At 37.1% G+C, this 17,229-nt stretch overlaps 1 protein-coding gene and 1 long non-coding RNA gene across 2 annotated transcripts in view; one reads left to right on the top strand and one right to left on the bottom strand.

The window, feature by feature from the left end:
- The window catches only part of LOC134656295 (uncharacterized), a 551,434-nt gene that overhangs the window by 95,256 nt on the left and 438,949 nt on the right, over window positions 1-17,229 (top strand). The gene's annotated exons all lie outside the window — the stretch shown is intronic.
- The window catches only part of LOC134656273 (limbic system-associated membrane protein-like), a 58,852-nt gene that overhangs the window by 23,826 nt on the left and 17,797 nt on the right, over window positions 1-17,229 (bottom strand). The window contains exon 3 of the mRNA XM_063511792.1: window positions 34-244. Coding sequence (XP_063367862.1) covers window positions 34-244 — 211 coding nt within the window. The remainder of the gene's footprint in view (window positions 1-33; window positions 245-17,229) is intronic.

Genomic DNA, 17,229 nt, shown 5'->3' with positions numbered 1-17,229 from the left:
TATCTGTCTGAACAAGGTCTGTGTTTATCTTACCTACGACAGTAAGCCGGAACGACAGACTGATCTTCGGCTCCGTGGACACCTGGCACTCGTACGCGCCGGAGTCTCTGGGCTGGGCTGGCGACACTCGCAGCGTCCACTCGTCCGACCCGTCTGCGTGGAGCGCCGCGAACCGTGCGTCGCTGCTGTACGTGTGGACGCCCACGGTCAGGATGTGGAGGTCGCGTTTGCGGATCCAGGATACCTGGGAACAAAAGGCTTTTGAAAGTCTGGGATAAAACTCAAATAAATTATTGAGGCCGTTTCTGATAATGATAAAACAGTCGAAACTTTAACACAATTGTATAATCAGATTTAGCCTTAATTTACAAATCACGCATCAAGGATTTCTTACAAGCAAATTACGCATTAAGGGCCCACTGCAGCCGCGTCTGGCACTTCGTAAACCACGCCCGCTAGTTCTTCCCTCCCCGCTAACACTAAACTATGAAAGTTAAGACAAGATGAAAACCTTTGCTTTAAGGTGGGTAGTGCTGGATATGGATGTGTTTTCTAGTTGCACGAAGCTAAAACCGAAAAATGAATACGTAAGTTTGGATTTATTTTCTATCGAGAAAATTTTAAGCATTCGTGTTTCGACTAGTATGAAATCTCTTGTCATATAGTCAAGAAACATTATATCCGAAAATAACTACTGTTTGTTTCCGGGGCTAGCCACTGCCACCTTTCTAAAATCCTGTTATTTTTCGATGCACGGTCTTAAAGTAAATTTTCAGATTTTAGGATGCCTCAAACCTAGACATTATTTTTTTCATTAATTACCACGGCAATCACGGCATGTAGCAGCACGTACCTACCTATTAATATTTGGAAATTTCTAAATAAAGAAAACCTAACTGAGCAATAAGGAAAAAATAGTTATGACTAAAAGAAATATTAGTAGTTAACCCATACCTATATAACATATACTATTTCATATTTCATTATTTCTTTAAATTTGTCGGGTAGCTTGTTTTACATTGTAAAAGTCGTGATAATACAAAGATAGCAACAAGAAAGAAAATACAACTGTGATATTCAAGCAGATATGGCTTGAACAACGATTTGGCAGCATTTCACAACTCTATTTATTTATTTATGTACTTGAATAGGTCTGTATAAATAAATTAACCTTCTCTCTTGAATTAAGTGCACAATTTCTGTAACTGAATTATATTTTACAGGATTTAGTGGACTAATTAAAGTGCAAAGTGACGAGTGAGAGTGTAAAAGCTTTCAAAGCTGTACGTGCGGTCACAAGCATGGCGTCGCATTCGGGGATGAAATGTTTCAATGCAACCTAGGCGACAAGAGAAGTATTTTAAGTTAGTGTAGGAGCCGCGTTCTAAATCTAAAATATAAACTTGGCTTAAAATATATTTTCAGTTCTCATGGCTCTGAAAGAGGGTCATTATTGTTCTAAAAGGTGTGCAGAAAGTGATACGTTTCTGCACTGCATTTAACTTTCCAAGTACGATTTTTTTCATTTTTTAAGATAAACAATTGAAGCTTGGTTTTAAATGGATTTGTTACACAATATCCATTTTAAGTTTTAAGACCCCATAGATAAATAACGATTCTTTTACCTAAATTGTTAATTGATATTAACCTCAAGAAACAGTATACAAACTTATACTCAGTCTTTTTTTTTTAAAATCGCATGCATTTTACTTTCCTCGTATTCGAAATGAAAAGTACAGTGTTTAACTCGGGTGAAAGGCATAATTTCACCCCTTGGTTAACAATCTACTATTCCAACTGGAGAAGAAAGGGGACGACCACTTCTCCATTAGAAACGCAATCCTTATTTTCCTCTCTGGATATTAACGTAGAAAGTATGATTACACAATTTGATGTATAGTGACCATATTCTTTAAAGTTTCATTCAATGGAACTTGCTAACTATGAAAACAAACCGCCATATTGAAATTGTATCTGAATGTCAATTTACTAGTGACTTTCGTTTACATTAGTTAGCAAATTCCATAGAATGACACTTTATGCTTTGCCTTACCTGTTGTCACCTCCCTTTACCTACTTACTTACTTACCCATACTAACCATAATATAAACACCCCCTTTAGATTTACCCCTGAAATTTGGCCATGTGATTTAGTCGTGATCGTCTAGTCTAGCGTTAGGACCCCTCGAAGTGAACCGCGGTACCCTAGGTTCTTTAATGAGTATCAGCTAAATTTTGGACTCTGATTTTATTTACAATTACCTGGACTTTGGGAAAAATATATTATGAAATTGGAAGCACATTTATTATGATGTTAACGAGTAACTTACTAGAATAATTTATTAAAATACAGAAATAGTACTGAAAGTTACCAGAATTTATTATTGTAATGTAAATGTTGTTATATTTTACTTCAAATGATATTATTTAGGTAAATGCAGCATACATGATAATATGAATATAAAAGGAATATATTTGGTAAAATGAGTTTAAAAAGGGGGTTGGTAGAAGCCTGCTACAATCTATTAAGCCTCCGGGATAACATATGAGTAGCACTCCTGGGGTAAGCCCATTTACACCCTAGCATTTAATATTATTATCTACCAGCTTCTATTCGAAATATGCTACCCATACGCTCGATGCAGGATTGGAGGCTCCTAGTCCAATCAGCAAGGTCAATTGGAACTCCTATCCTACCTTTCTAGCCAGACGGGCTATGACCAACACTTCGGAACCTATGCGTACCTAGATGACTATGAAGAGAAGTGTCAAAGTATCCATCAGTCATCAAAATTACTATTCTTTTTTATTTCAAAAGCTAGGGATGCGAATCCCATTTCCATTCCCCAGAACTAAAATATGAACTGTATTTCTAGTCTTTTAGAAGCATAAACGAAGTACTAAGTTTATTTGTTAAAAATATACTATATTTTATGAGACTGAAATATCAAGATGAGCATTATTTCACTCAAATCATCCTTTGGATTACTCTTGCCTGCCAAAGGTTCCCTAAAACAGCTAGACGTCGATTTCCTATCTCCGAATAGACTGTGTTCCTAATCCCAGCTTGATATTTAAGTTTTTATTGTGTAAATACCTTAGAAACAAGATTATAATACTCAGTACCTCGTCTTTACACCAGAAAACCAGAATCTCATAAATAAAAATAGAGATAAGATTTCACGTTAATTATTTTCCCCAAATAATTAAAATACTGGAAGATTTAAGCAATTTAAACCCCTATACCTATTTACGCACAATTTTAGTATAGCGAGACCGTAGTTGAAGTCCATTAAAAGAAGAAATATATCAATTTTACAGACCAAGACTAAAACGAACCCTAAATTCCGAATAATTAGTGTGTGAATTTACCCTAAACCTACCCTTGTCCCTACTCTAGTATAACCAAAGTACAGTTCGTACTTACCATCGACCTGGTACTTTGGAATATACGCAAGTGTATCCCTACTAAGAAGCTGTAGGAGTTCGGCGAGCGATTCCGAGAATGCAACCTAACAGCTCGTGGACTTGTCTCCCCCCATGGCGGGTTGCACAAAGGCAGGGTGGCAACATGGGTAAGACAGGGCCCTATTATGTATATAAGTGGTATAAATAAATATATTTAATATACGAAGCCTCCAAATACTGTAGATTTCAAATGGGCCCAGATTACTCCGGATGATGCGCACGTGACATCCCCATTATTCATCTAACAGCTGGACATTGGAGAGCTAAGGAGGGAGACGTTTTTCACCTTCTATGTTGGTAAAGAGAAGGTGCCAAGATAACCCTCATCTTGGAGCAAAAAGACTCCTAGACAGCTCACATTTAACACCGCAAGGGGTGAGCTGCCCAGCCGGACAAACAGTCAGTCCAAACAATGATCTGGTTTTGAAAAATATAGCAAAAGACCCCATAGTAAAACACTAAAATAACTAGGTTCTATTTTACGAACCAAACTCCACACAAAATTAAACTAACTAAACACAGAAGTGAAATCCCCTTAGACACCGTTATCTAAGTTCAGTTTTATGACGATATTGTCCCCATAAAACCAAACACAGACACGCCTTCCAAGCTCCTGTTATGCAACGATATTGTCCCTGCATAACGTGACGGCACTTAGAAAACACAGTGTAGAAAACTTCACTATAACACCACACAGTAGCAAAGAATCCCCGCAATAGCCTAAGTTCAGTTTTACGACGATATTGTCCCCGTAAAACTAAACACAGACACGCTTTCCAAGTCCCTGCTATGCAACGATATTGTCCCTGCATAACGTGGCGGCACTTAGAAAAACACTGCGTAGGAAACTTCACTATATTTAAATCCCGTACACGGTAACAAAGAATCTCCACAAAAGTCTAAGATCAGCTTTACGACGACACTGTCCCCGCAAAACCAAACACAGAAACCATTTCCACGTTTAAATTCACCAGGTTAATTCCCGGCAAAAACAAACATAGTAACAGTAGTAGAGGAACTTTGCTCACCGAATATTTAAACGCCCGAGAACCAGAGTCACTGCTAGCCGATGGTTGAAGAATGAATGAATACCGGCGGTCCGCACCTGCCTTTTATACTCTTTTACTGGCGACATACTGGCGACATAATGGCGACATACTGGCGACATACTGGCGACATAATGGCGACATAACGGCGACATAATGGCGACATAATGGCGACATACTGGCGACATACTGGCGACTGGCGACATACTGGCGACATACTGGCGACTGGCGACATAATGGCGACATACTGGCGACATAATGGCGACACAATGGCGACATACTGGCGACACAACGGCGACACAATGGCGACATAATGGCGACATACTGGCGACATAATGGCGACATAATGGCGACATAACGGCGACATAATGGCGACATACTGGCGACCTAATGGCGACATAACGGCGACACAATGGCGACATACTGGCGACATACTGGCGACATAACGGCGACATACTGGCGACATAATGGCGACTGGCGACATACTGGCGACATAATGGCGACATACTGGCGACTGGCGACATACTGGCGACATACTGGCGACTGGCGACATAATGGCGACATACTGGCGACATAATGGCGACATACTGGCGACATAATGGCGACACAACGGCGACATACTGGCGACATAACGGCGACCTAATGGCGACATAACGGCGACACAATGGCGACATACTGGCGACATAACGGCGACATACTGGCGACATAATGGCGACTGGCGACATACTGGCGACATAATGGCGACTGGCGACATACTGGCGACATAATGGCGACATAACGGCGACACAATGGCGACATAACGGCGACATACTGGCGACATAACGGCGACATACTGGCGACATAATGGCGACATACTGGCGACATAATGGCGACATAATGGCGACATAATGGCGACACAATGGCGACATAACGGCGACATACTGGCGACATAACGGCGACATAATGGCGACATACTGGCGACATAACGGCGACATACTGGCGACATAACGGCGACATACTGGCGACATAACGGCGACATACTGGCGACATAATGGCGACACAACGGCGACACAATGGCGACATAATGGCGACACAATGGCGACACAATGGCGACATACTGGCGACATACTGGCGACATAACGGCGACATACTGGCGACATAATGGCGACATACTGGCGACTTAACGGCGACATACTGGCGACATAACGGCGACATACTGGCGACATAATGGCGACATAATGGCGACATAATGGCGACATAATGGCGACATAATGGCGACATACTGGCGACATACTGGGACAAACATTAATCAGAAAGTACCAGGATACCATGACTGAGGAAGAGGTTATTTGCCCCGTACCTATTAGCGATATGCAACCGACGACCAGTGATTTATTAAGACAAATGTTTACCAAAAGTACCAGGCTACCATAACCGAGGAAGAGGTCAAAAGTCGTAAAGTTCGATGCTACCAAGATCTATCCCTTTCACGCTTGCGTCTTAGAGAAAGACGGAGATATTCTCAATGACGTCTACGCACACATTCACAGGCAATAATCGGGTAGTCAGTTTGAGTAGACTAAATTGTAATAAAAAGGAACGCTTTATGGCCCCTCTACACGCACGAACCTGCAAGCATTATTTTACTTTGGGATACTTTTAGTCTCTTTCCGAAAAACACTCCTGTGTGGAAGTATTTTACGTTTATTAGTAGCAAACATACTCAAAACATAGCGGGAAGTTTAAAATCTTAGGCGTTTTGGACTGTTTGTATTAACTCTGTACTAGGAGTTCAGACTTCAATACGACCGAACGTCACGCTGTCAATGTCACTGTCATTCTAATGCCAAAAGTTCACATATTTGGGTTAGTTTCAACTTGTAACGGTTATTTTACGCAAGTTATTAATCTAAATAGCAAAAAATTTATAGTGGGTTATATATTTAATGAAACCACAAGTGGTGAAATACGAAAAAAAAATTGTAATTGTGACATTATTCATTGGAATCATGCATGAAATACGCGACTGAAAGGGATTTTAGTATTCAAGGTATTTCTTTCTAGTTTGTGTGTTTTGTAATGAACAAATTAGGTTAATACTAGGTATGTAATAGGCATACGACCAGTCACATCCGCCCCCGATTTAAGTGTTTTATGAATTACAACAGTAATTTGTAAAAAACTTCAATCTTCTCTAGATTAGTCGGAAATATCCCCCCCTTTTCTAAACGTGTAGTGTGTGTCTCAATACTAAGTGACCGTTAGTGACTCAGCTTTGTAATCAGTCCATCAGAACTCTGTCAATGAACCATGACAGCCCTTTCCCCAGTCACCTCGCTCCGCCAAAGATAACCAGATTGTGGGTCTGGCAGGTTACTAATTAACCCGTTCTTGCTAGCTCAACCCGGCAGCACGGGTATTACTCCTGTCTCTACCTTTAGCGCCGTACACTTCCGTAGAAGAGCATCTGATGAGACAGCAAAAACTTCCATGCAAAACGAAGAGACCTTTAATTTTTATAAGTACGGAGCTTTCAATCTCCATTGCCAGAATTCAAACCAAACTTCATTGCCTTATCACCCCCAGCCACGTTTTCTTGGCGTATGTCTCGTATTTGAATAAAATACACCGACCTTTAAGTTTGTTTGGGTGTGTTTTTTTTTTATAGAAAACAAACTTAAAATTGACACAAGTACCTCAACATGATACGATAAACATATAAAATCAAAGAATCATTAATCCAAATTAGAAAAAAAAATTGACAATAATTATAAGTCATACCACCAATAAAACAACATAAAAGTGTGAATACATTAAATAATTAAATAATTATAACCTCTTGAAAAGAGCCTCGCCCTTTCTGGACGCTCACGGCTCATCAGAATATGTCGAATGCCGATATATCTCATCCAAGACGAGTGAGTGGTTTCGTGAAAGTTTTATTACCTTGTGGAGTACTAGCCATAAAAATCTACCCTGTAAATGGGTTAATCCATTGGATTTTAACCTACTGATAAGATTTTTCCTGGCTAGTTGTGTTTCCCCTTCCCACCCCTGATTGATCCCCTGAAAATACCGACAAATCTAGTTTGATTACACTCTAGCCTATGTCTATCTGTAGCAATCCATTTTTTCCAATAAAGGTACATTCATCCACTAAACATCCATCATCTCATAATCATACATCCCTCTCATAAATCCACATAACTAATAATTATAAGCACTCAACGCATTCCTCCTCAGTTACACTTTCACACGATTGAAACAGACAGCCAAGGCGTTGTCATGTAATCAAAATGAAATAATAGAAATCAAGCCTATAGTTACATATGCACTTGAAACAAAAAAAAACAATACCGTCCTATCCAAATAAAAGCCCATTATTTCTAGTTTTAGATGGTTTAAAAAAAAGTCCATTATATTTATAGTCCGATATGATAAAAAAACTTGGCACTCATCCAGAGCCTACCCTATTTTTAATTTTTCTTGTTATTTATTAAACATGATCTATTTAGGGAAAGAAAAGAAACATTAAGATAATTAACCGCAGGTGGCAGAGAAAACGACCCTTCTGCGTATGATTTTAAGTGCTAAGTGAAAATAAATAAGGATAGAGAATAATGATCTGCACAGGCGTCTGCAGAGTGGAAGGTTTGGGTGAACAAAATAACGACCTCAGATGGTCTCGGCCCTTAGTCATGAGGATTCGAGAAAAGAACAAGCGAATACTACTGCTGACTGTACATACAATTAATGGAATTAATTTTGAGAAGCGCTATTATATTTCACTGTCAAGCCCAGATAATTTATATGGCTGTTTGCAGCGCGCAAATATTTCTTTAAAATCGCCGAACCAATAACCGTGTACCGGCTGATTGTCATACGATTCCGACCTAAGCACTTTAACACTGGGTAACTTTGTTACAAGGCTTTGTTCGCCTCTTATAAAAAAAAATATAATCGAACAAAACTAGAATGAGTTTCGTACATTTAACTCGACTCTACTTGTACTTGTACATTTCCTTTATACGATTAGCCCATTGGGTAGTCAAAATCTTTCAAAACGTGTTTACGAATAAACAAAAATATCTGGGATACCCAGCCCCGCTAGAAATACATAATTATAAAACTCGATTCCCCCAGAGTCAAGCCCCAACCTGATCGATTCCTCGCCCCCGCAATCCCCAAATAGAAAATCTCATCGAAATCGTTAGAGCCGTTTCCGAGATCTCTGAAACATACAAATACACATGAACTGCTCGTTTAAAGGTACATATAAGATAAGGTTCAAAGCAAGAAGGTTCCAAGTTAAAATTTATCGGAAATTATTTCCCAATACAATACCGAACATTTATAACGTTTGTAACGTTGATTATGATGATGATGATGATTCATAAATACTAGTAAACTACAATACATGCAACTAAACATACTCAAAAAACGATTTGTTTCTATAAACTTTTAGGTAGATACCTATTTTAATGTATTTTTTTACCTAAGGTCATTGACCTGTCGCACTTACGTTGACATCAAATAACTATACCTACAAACATACAAGAATGTTATACCTTCATATTAAATGGGGTTTTAAGCTACAAAACATTCACTTTGTTTGATCTTAGCTACCTCATATTAAAATATAATAAAAAAAAGTGTTAAAAACATAAATTTCCCATTGAGTGTTCAAAAGCTTATGTATAGGTATCTCTTCTTGACCTGTATCTTCTATCCCGAAAATCGTGTCTTGTAAGTTCTCTGCAATCCTTAGGATGGTAGCCACAGGAACAGTAATGCTTGTTGTTTCTTAGTTACACTAGCAGCTTGAAGACTGGATGCTGTCTCTTCTCCTCCAAATCGATGGCACAACCATCTTGTCCAGTTTATCCGGTTGCCAACGGGCATCTGTAAAATATCCAAAAATTCCGAAGCCTTAGTATGCACTTATACACATAACTCACTGTAACACTAAAACTTTTCTCAACGTTTATCTCACTCAATTTGAATATCGTTAGTTTCGTTTTTCACTTCACCTGAACTGGTTTTAACACTTATATTTACACTATAAAACATTCAATAAAACCCGATTCAATGCTTTTAAACATCTAGGTATCTTGAGAACTAAGTAGGTACCTAGGTAGATAGATAGGTAGGTAGATAGGTAGGTAGGTAGGTAGGTAGATAGGTAGGTAGATAGGTAGGTAGATAGGTAGGTAGATAGGTAGGTAGATAGGTAGGTAGATAGGTAGGTAGATAGATAGGTAGGTAGATAGGTAGGTAGATAGGTAGGTAGATAGGTAGGTAGATAGGTAGGTAGATAGGTAGGTAGATAGGTAGGTAGATAGGTAGGTAGATAGGTACGTAGATAGGTACGTAGATAGGTACGCAGATAGGTACGTAGATAGGTACGCAGATAGGTACGCAGATAGGTACGTAGATAGGTACGTAGATAGGTACGTAGATAGGTACGTAGATAGGTACGCAGATAGGTACGTAGATAGGTACGTAGATAGGTACGTAGATAGGTACGTAGATAGGTACGCAGATAGGTACGCAGATAGGTACGTAGATAGGTACGTAGATAGGTATGCAGATAGGTACGTAGATAGGTACGTAGATAGGTGTTCCTTAACCACTGAGTACTGACCGTAATTTAATTCATAACTCGTCTTTGTTTCATAAAATATTTTGTATTGCTAATAAAAATACCTCAATATACCACGTCACTTAAACAAATTACATAAAATGAAGCTCTAAAATTATCCTAAATACAGCAATAAAATTGCAAAATGTCTCATAAATTCACAATAAAAATTAAAACATTTTTCACTACCCAGGCTTCGAACTCGAATTCATAAGCATTTTCTCCATACATTCGTCCGACACTGAGACCGCTAGGCTAACTGAACATTGAGAAAACTGGACAAATTTAGCAATGGGTTTCAAAGAAACACTTTTACTTGTTTTGATTTATTTTTCAAGTAAATTAAGCGCATATTTACTAACAAAAAGATTTTTATTTATAAAGGAAACAAAATGGAACGCAAACAATTAAATGGTAAATACGAACACTTTGTACCTACAATCCACACAAACAAATCACACGGAATTCTTTATAAACCCGCTATTGAACGAGAAAAAAGCATGTGTCTAATATTTTGGAACATTCGAAGGATTGGAATTAGAATGCAAATCATTATTATGTAATGTGAACCGGCGATTTTAGATACTTTTTCATATACGATCGTAACCTACAATTGTTCCGGGTCTAATTGTCAAAATATTTGTACTTACGTGTTATTTCTTGACTATTATCACCGCTGTACATATGTACACTGCACTAAAACACGTAAAATAACCACTTTAATGTAAATTTGCCACAGGAAAGTACGTGAATTTAATTCTTTGTTTACAAAATGGACTCGTACACTGCGTGTCTTGCGTTCGCAAGATAACTCCTTTTTTCACTCAAAATACGCGTTTTCACTCACTAAGAACCTTCTCTGAGTAAGCATCTACTTCTATTTTTGTTCAAAACACTGTATATTCCATTGTAATACTGCCTAATAACATATTTCTGTCCAAAACAAAGTTGACCCGTTTACAAAACCGACACGTTTTATTTTAACACGATTTGACCAGATATCATGGCCGTAATTTGTTAACACGCACTTAACCTAAACTTTACAGCTATCCGTATTTATCTTACATAAAGATTTTCATTAAAAGCAGGCCAGTCTTATTTTTCCATTCCTTAAAAACAAAAACAACCTCCATCTTTACAATAACTTTTGACAACTGACAATCATTCTAGAGGCAACATTCTAAGTATAGCTTGTCAAACCACGATTGTCTGTAGCAATGGCGGCAAACCCAAAAATGTATGCGTAAAACCCGGCCTTTCAGAAGTAAAACTTGAATCCCGCGCGTCCCGCTAAATTGTATTTTACTTTAGTGATTTTTAGAACCTATCCCTTTTATATTATTAGCAATATAAACGAACAATTATCAACTAGAAATAAGTTAGTAATATTTAGTCTTGTTTGCACTTATTGTATCTATGTCCGCCATAGATGGTAGAACCCTACAGATGTGCTATACGTGGACGTTCAAAAGAGACAAAACATTCGCAACGCGTCACTATGATTGGTCCTAACACACTACCGCACCGCACCGCGACCTCGGCTTCCGAACTATAATAATAATGTTAATGAATCTGTCAAAATTGAAACTAAATAAATCTAGGTTTTCGGAGAATTTCTAGACTACTAACGACATCTATATTACATAACTAAAAATATCAGAAAGAAGAAAGAAAGAAAATCAAACTGTAATTTGACAACAAACGGAATTAGTACTTGATTTTATGACAACGGTTGGAATTTTCTGCTTAAAAATTAATCCGTATTTATCTATGTTCATAAAGTAATGATTGGCAATCTATTTATTTATTTATTCCTATGCTAAACGAAATTGATCGTGTAAACTCACTTTTACAATGGACCGCATACACAATGTGACGAAATGATAACACACGCTCTAACGCACCCGACAATACACCAAACCAACAACACAATATGGTCGTGTTCATTTGTTTACCTGTGATTGAATTTAAATAAATAAAAAACAGCAAAGATTTTGTTGTTTTAATATGTATTTTATATTAATAGACACATTTTACAACTAGAAATTCAGAATATTTGATGAAATCGGAATGATACGGAACGTTCGAAGACATTTGTCTATAGTAACTTTAGTGTCTGTCAATTTTCTAAGTTCCGTTGTATTTCGTACTTTTATTTGTGTGTTTTCTCTTCAAAACTTTTAAAGAAGACGCTTTAGAAGTATACGATGGCTAAATTAAATCGCTAAACTAATTTTAAGAACAAAACTATAACGCTAAGAATGTCTGCAAAAGTTTTATATGTTTTCACCTGTAGTGTCATGGCGGAATCCGACAAGCATACTACGAGACAAATGAAATGGAAAAACAAAATTACCGATAGAACACGTGTTTTCTACTTGTCTCATCAGTTCGACGATGTTTCTTGTGTTAACAAGTGAATTTACAATCTAAAACAAAGGCGGTTTAATGTGTCTAACTACTACCAAAGTGAAAGAAATGTTGTTGAAAGTTTAAAGACCGTTCCTGCAAACAAGGTAAGATTACGTTCTTGTTTCTCATTTTTAGACGACTCACTCCTGTGGTGACCCTGTAAAATATACTTAAATATCAGTTAACGGAAAGTAATTTCGGTCGCAATTTGACCTAAGTTTCTATAAATAAACCTACTTTTCTGACCGATCCTCTGTTCATTACCGACTAACTTTTTATATGGTTTCCATAGTTTGTTATGATTCTACTCATAATGCTTTTGACTAATGTATCCTGTTGCCTTATTTTTACTCTTTGTACAGCAACTTAACCACATTTCTTCTTGAAAAACTGAAAGAGATCAAAGTAAAACCCGGTATTTGAAAAAAAAAAGGACGTGTCGATTTTTGTTTATCGCTGTCTATCTAACATTAATAGTCCTTCTCTACACTATTTATATTGCAATAATACTTACAAACTACGATTGCCTTTTCAGTAAGCTGACAACTACTGAAATGATCCCCGGTGTCCGATATGACATAACCTGTTACCGAAGAACAAGAAGTTGAAATTATGCTGTGGAAACTCCCTTTGCTGGTTTTGACGATTCTTTCCTGACCTTTTAATGTAAGTAAAACAACTCTGTTACCATACAAATACTCTTAGAGTTGTACTTACTGTATTTGGAATTTTCCAATGTCGACGTTCTAGAAAGATGATTTGGCTCAATTTAAATAAAAACTCGAACTTGGAAGCGCAATACAATAAAATTGACTAAATATATGAATGCCTCAGCTAAAAATAAACAGGTTTCTTTACATGTTAATGGCAATTTGTAGTGAATATGTATTTTTCTTAAAAAGGAACCAGCGGTGGTCCGGCAACTTAAATAAAGTATGTCGACCCTACTATCTGCAGAAGACAATCTCCATTCAAAAAAGGCTTTTTATCGTTAATGTCCCTACACACTATATTAGTTACTTACTGACTGTGAACTTACAATGAATCATTTTTTTTTTATTATTTTTTTTTTTATGGCTGAAAATATTGAAAACAATTTCCATAAACACATTCTTGACCCGTTCTATCTGTTGTTACAATTTATTCTCAGTTAACTATGTACAAACCATTTTAGAGTGAACGGCTTAACGTTTGAAGTGGTCACAAAATATCATTTTAATGTTATCTATCTATCCAATTGTTTCACTAGTGAAAACTATTCATCTTGTTGCAATAAATTCACCAATATATGCCGAAATTTTCAGCAAACCAAATGGTCAGCTGCCGTCAATGGTACATCAAGTCGAACGGAGCAACCTTCCATCGCTGTCCTCGTGGTTCTTCATAGTGATTCGACACTACTCTAGTAAGTATAACTACTATGCCACTAGAACGTAATTCTTAGACTGAATCCCACTTAAAAAATAAATAAATTTAAAATTTTTTTCATTTGTTCTTCAAAAATCTCTGAATTATTTATTATTTTCCAATTTTTTTTCTGTGAAGACCCTACTTGCAGTAGATAATTAACACTTTCGATGAGGCTTATAAATACACCTTACTTTAGCCAACATTTCCACACTTTCAATTCCAGTGTTTTCCCGGAGAACTACCCGTGCCACAGTGTCAACACTGCCTTCACTGTACATCTACTGACTGCTCCCATTTATAAAAGGTATTTGATCTTATTATATAAATTCAAAACTTATTATAAGCTAAATAACTCATGGCTTATGTCTGTCACTAATATTTTAAAGAGAGTTCTCGATGAAAGAGTGGGGATATGAAAACTGTATTCTGCTTTTCATTATTCTAATTCTGTTGACTTAGTAAACTTAAAACTAGCTTATTGGTGGCCTAACTTTATGGAAATGTGCCCTGTATGAGCAATGATTCTCAAACTTTTTGGATTTTGGAAAACTTAAGTAACTAATGCCTAGTTTACTCGGTGAAGCCTAACATTTCCATGGGTGTATTACTTGATTACTTGCTTACTTGGCCGGCACGAAGACCTAATGACCTAAAGTGAGCCTTGGCCTCCAACACAAGAGCACGCCAGTTTGCATGGATGCATTGATATACATTGTTATTACAAATCCAGACTGGTTTTATTGAAGTACCCTCGTATTTCACTATACTGCACATGTATTAAAAATAATAATGCGCCCCCGCGACTGGATGACTTAAGAATAATGTTGACATATTGTCCATCTAAAACTGACTCTAAGGAAAAGAAAACAGCTACTTATTCTACTTTTTTTTTAACTGAAATTCCTAATACTTGTCTATGTTATTTCAGACTAACAAGGGCCCTGCCGCTACTGATACTTCAAGACGCCTGTTCGACGGCTTTGTCTCTAGACTTTTGCTGCAACCATGGCTGTGCCTGTTGTCTACACAGAACACTACCGAAAAAATGAAACACCATGATTTTCCTTCATGTTAGGTACTAAGAATGCTAACTTAACCTACTGTACACTATTATTTGATAGTAATCAGAACATGATAGCAAAGTGCCGTCAGCAGAACAGTATACTGTAATCCTAAGCCAAGCTATGATAACATGGTACCACTTTGTACTACAAAAATGCTTATGTATGCACACTGTTCGCCCAGCACCCCTAGCACATGATCGGCTGGTGCTTAACTCGTTACAAATCCTAATCGATTTTCATGAAATTGATTGAGTAGTTAGTCATTATCAAATGACTGAGGTACACAAGACAGCTCGCAGGAGCCCTTGTAGATAACGGTAAAACAATGAATGAAACAATGAAACAGTAATTATACATATTTCAGTGCTATTCTTATTCTTGACAGACATTGTGACATTTTTAGGGTCCCGTACCGTAGAGTATGTAGGTAAATGTTCAAATACTATGTATGTTCTACTAATCCTCTAGTAATAATTGCTGTTTGAGTTGAGGGCAGTGAATGAATGGTCGTGGAGATTCTTGGGGAAGGCCTTAGTCCAGTATTGGAAGTCTTTCGGCTGAGATGAATAATGATACTATTACTTATTTAGATTCTTGCACATACATACATACATGTGTGTGTGTACACATACACTAATCAACTAGGCTCAGTCCTAGTATGTGTGGTTGTCACTTAGACCCACGCTGTGCGTAGCTATTTATTGTTTATGATATAGAAGGCAAAAGAACAGGCAATTTACCCGGTGGTGAATGATTACTGTTTGAAAAACAGAGTTGTAAGTGCGTTGCTGGCTTTTAAGATGGGACGCCCCCTGTTCCTTAGTATTTCCAGAAATCCTACGTGAAATGAACAGTGTCACGCCCCCCTGATTTCTCAACTACAGTATATATTATTATACAACTAGGTATCTTATCTTAGCCTAGGTTATCTCAGATAAATCTATGTCTAGAATATTGGCAACTGCTTCCTAGCCCAGTCGATAGCGACCCGGTTTGTGAATACTGCCTGGCAACGGCATGCTCCTGCGCGTCTACCACATGAATATGCGCTCCCAAGTCATGAATATTATCTATTTATCTAAGTATGTACTTATCCATACTGGTATGCACTGCGCCGCCTAATACCAGGAGTACAAGCACTGCCTAGCCCGAGGCCAGGTTGATATGTGAAAGATTGTCCTGACCGATATATTTATTTATTTATTTCATTAATGATACTGGCGATAAAACTAATTTCTTAACGAATCTATGACGCAAGGGAAAATGTCTGATTGTATTCGCTTAAAATAACCGTTGTAAGAGCTAAAATTATACTACATGGCTTTAATTTTGTTACTTTATTTTTCAGATATCAATGACGCAAGAAGATGGACTTAAAATTGATTTTTTCTGATGGTAATCATCCTAACTCATGAATATAAAAAGGAATCCCTACCAACAGCAAGAATGATGAATGAAAATAATAAAACTTTTTTTATTTTTATTAAACAGTAACTCTTAAGGATTTATTTATTTTATTTTTCAATGCGTAGTGACTATTATATAATAAAGATAATGCTTCATGACTTTTATTTCTACCACAATAAAAGCAGAGTCCAAACTAAGTGTACCCATTCCATAACACGGTCAGCAAAATGTGCCGTAAAGGCTACTTTCTATTATTTATTTTTAGAAACCTCGGTATCCAAAATGAACCTAAAAGGTAAATTTTAGATCCCTTGGTCACGGACCCAAAATGTCACCTCCCTTTACCTACTTACTTACTTACCCATACTAACCATAATATAAACACCCCCTTTAGATTTACCCCTGAAATTTGGCCATGTGATTTAGTCGTGATCGTCTAGTCTAGCGTTAGGACCCCTCGAAGTGAACCGCGGTACCCTAGGTTCTTTAATGAGTATCAGCTAAATTTTGGACTCTGATTTTATTTACAATTACCTGGACTTTGGGAAAAATATATTATGAAATTGGAAGCACATTTATTATGATGTTAACGAGTAACTTACTAGAATAATTTATTAAAATACAGAAATAGTACTGAAAGTTACCAGAATTTATTATTGTAATGTAAATGTTGTTATATTTTACTTCAAATGATATTATTTAGGTAAATGCAGCATACATGATAATATGAATATAAAAGGAATATATTTGGTAAAATGAGTTTAAAAAGGGGGTTGGTAGAAGCCTGCTACAATCTATTAAG

The sequence above is a fragment of the Cydia amplana genome, chromosome 18 (assembly GCF_948474715.1).
Source record: "Cydia amplana chromosome 18, ilCydAmpl1.1, whole genome shotgun sequence".
NCBI classification, from domain to species: domain Eukaryota; kingdom Metazoa; phylum Arthropoda; class Insecta; order Lepidoptera; family Tortricidae; genus Cydia; species Cydia amplana.
This window is presented reverse-complemented; position numbering and strand designations above follow the sequence as displayed.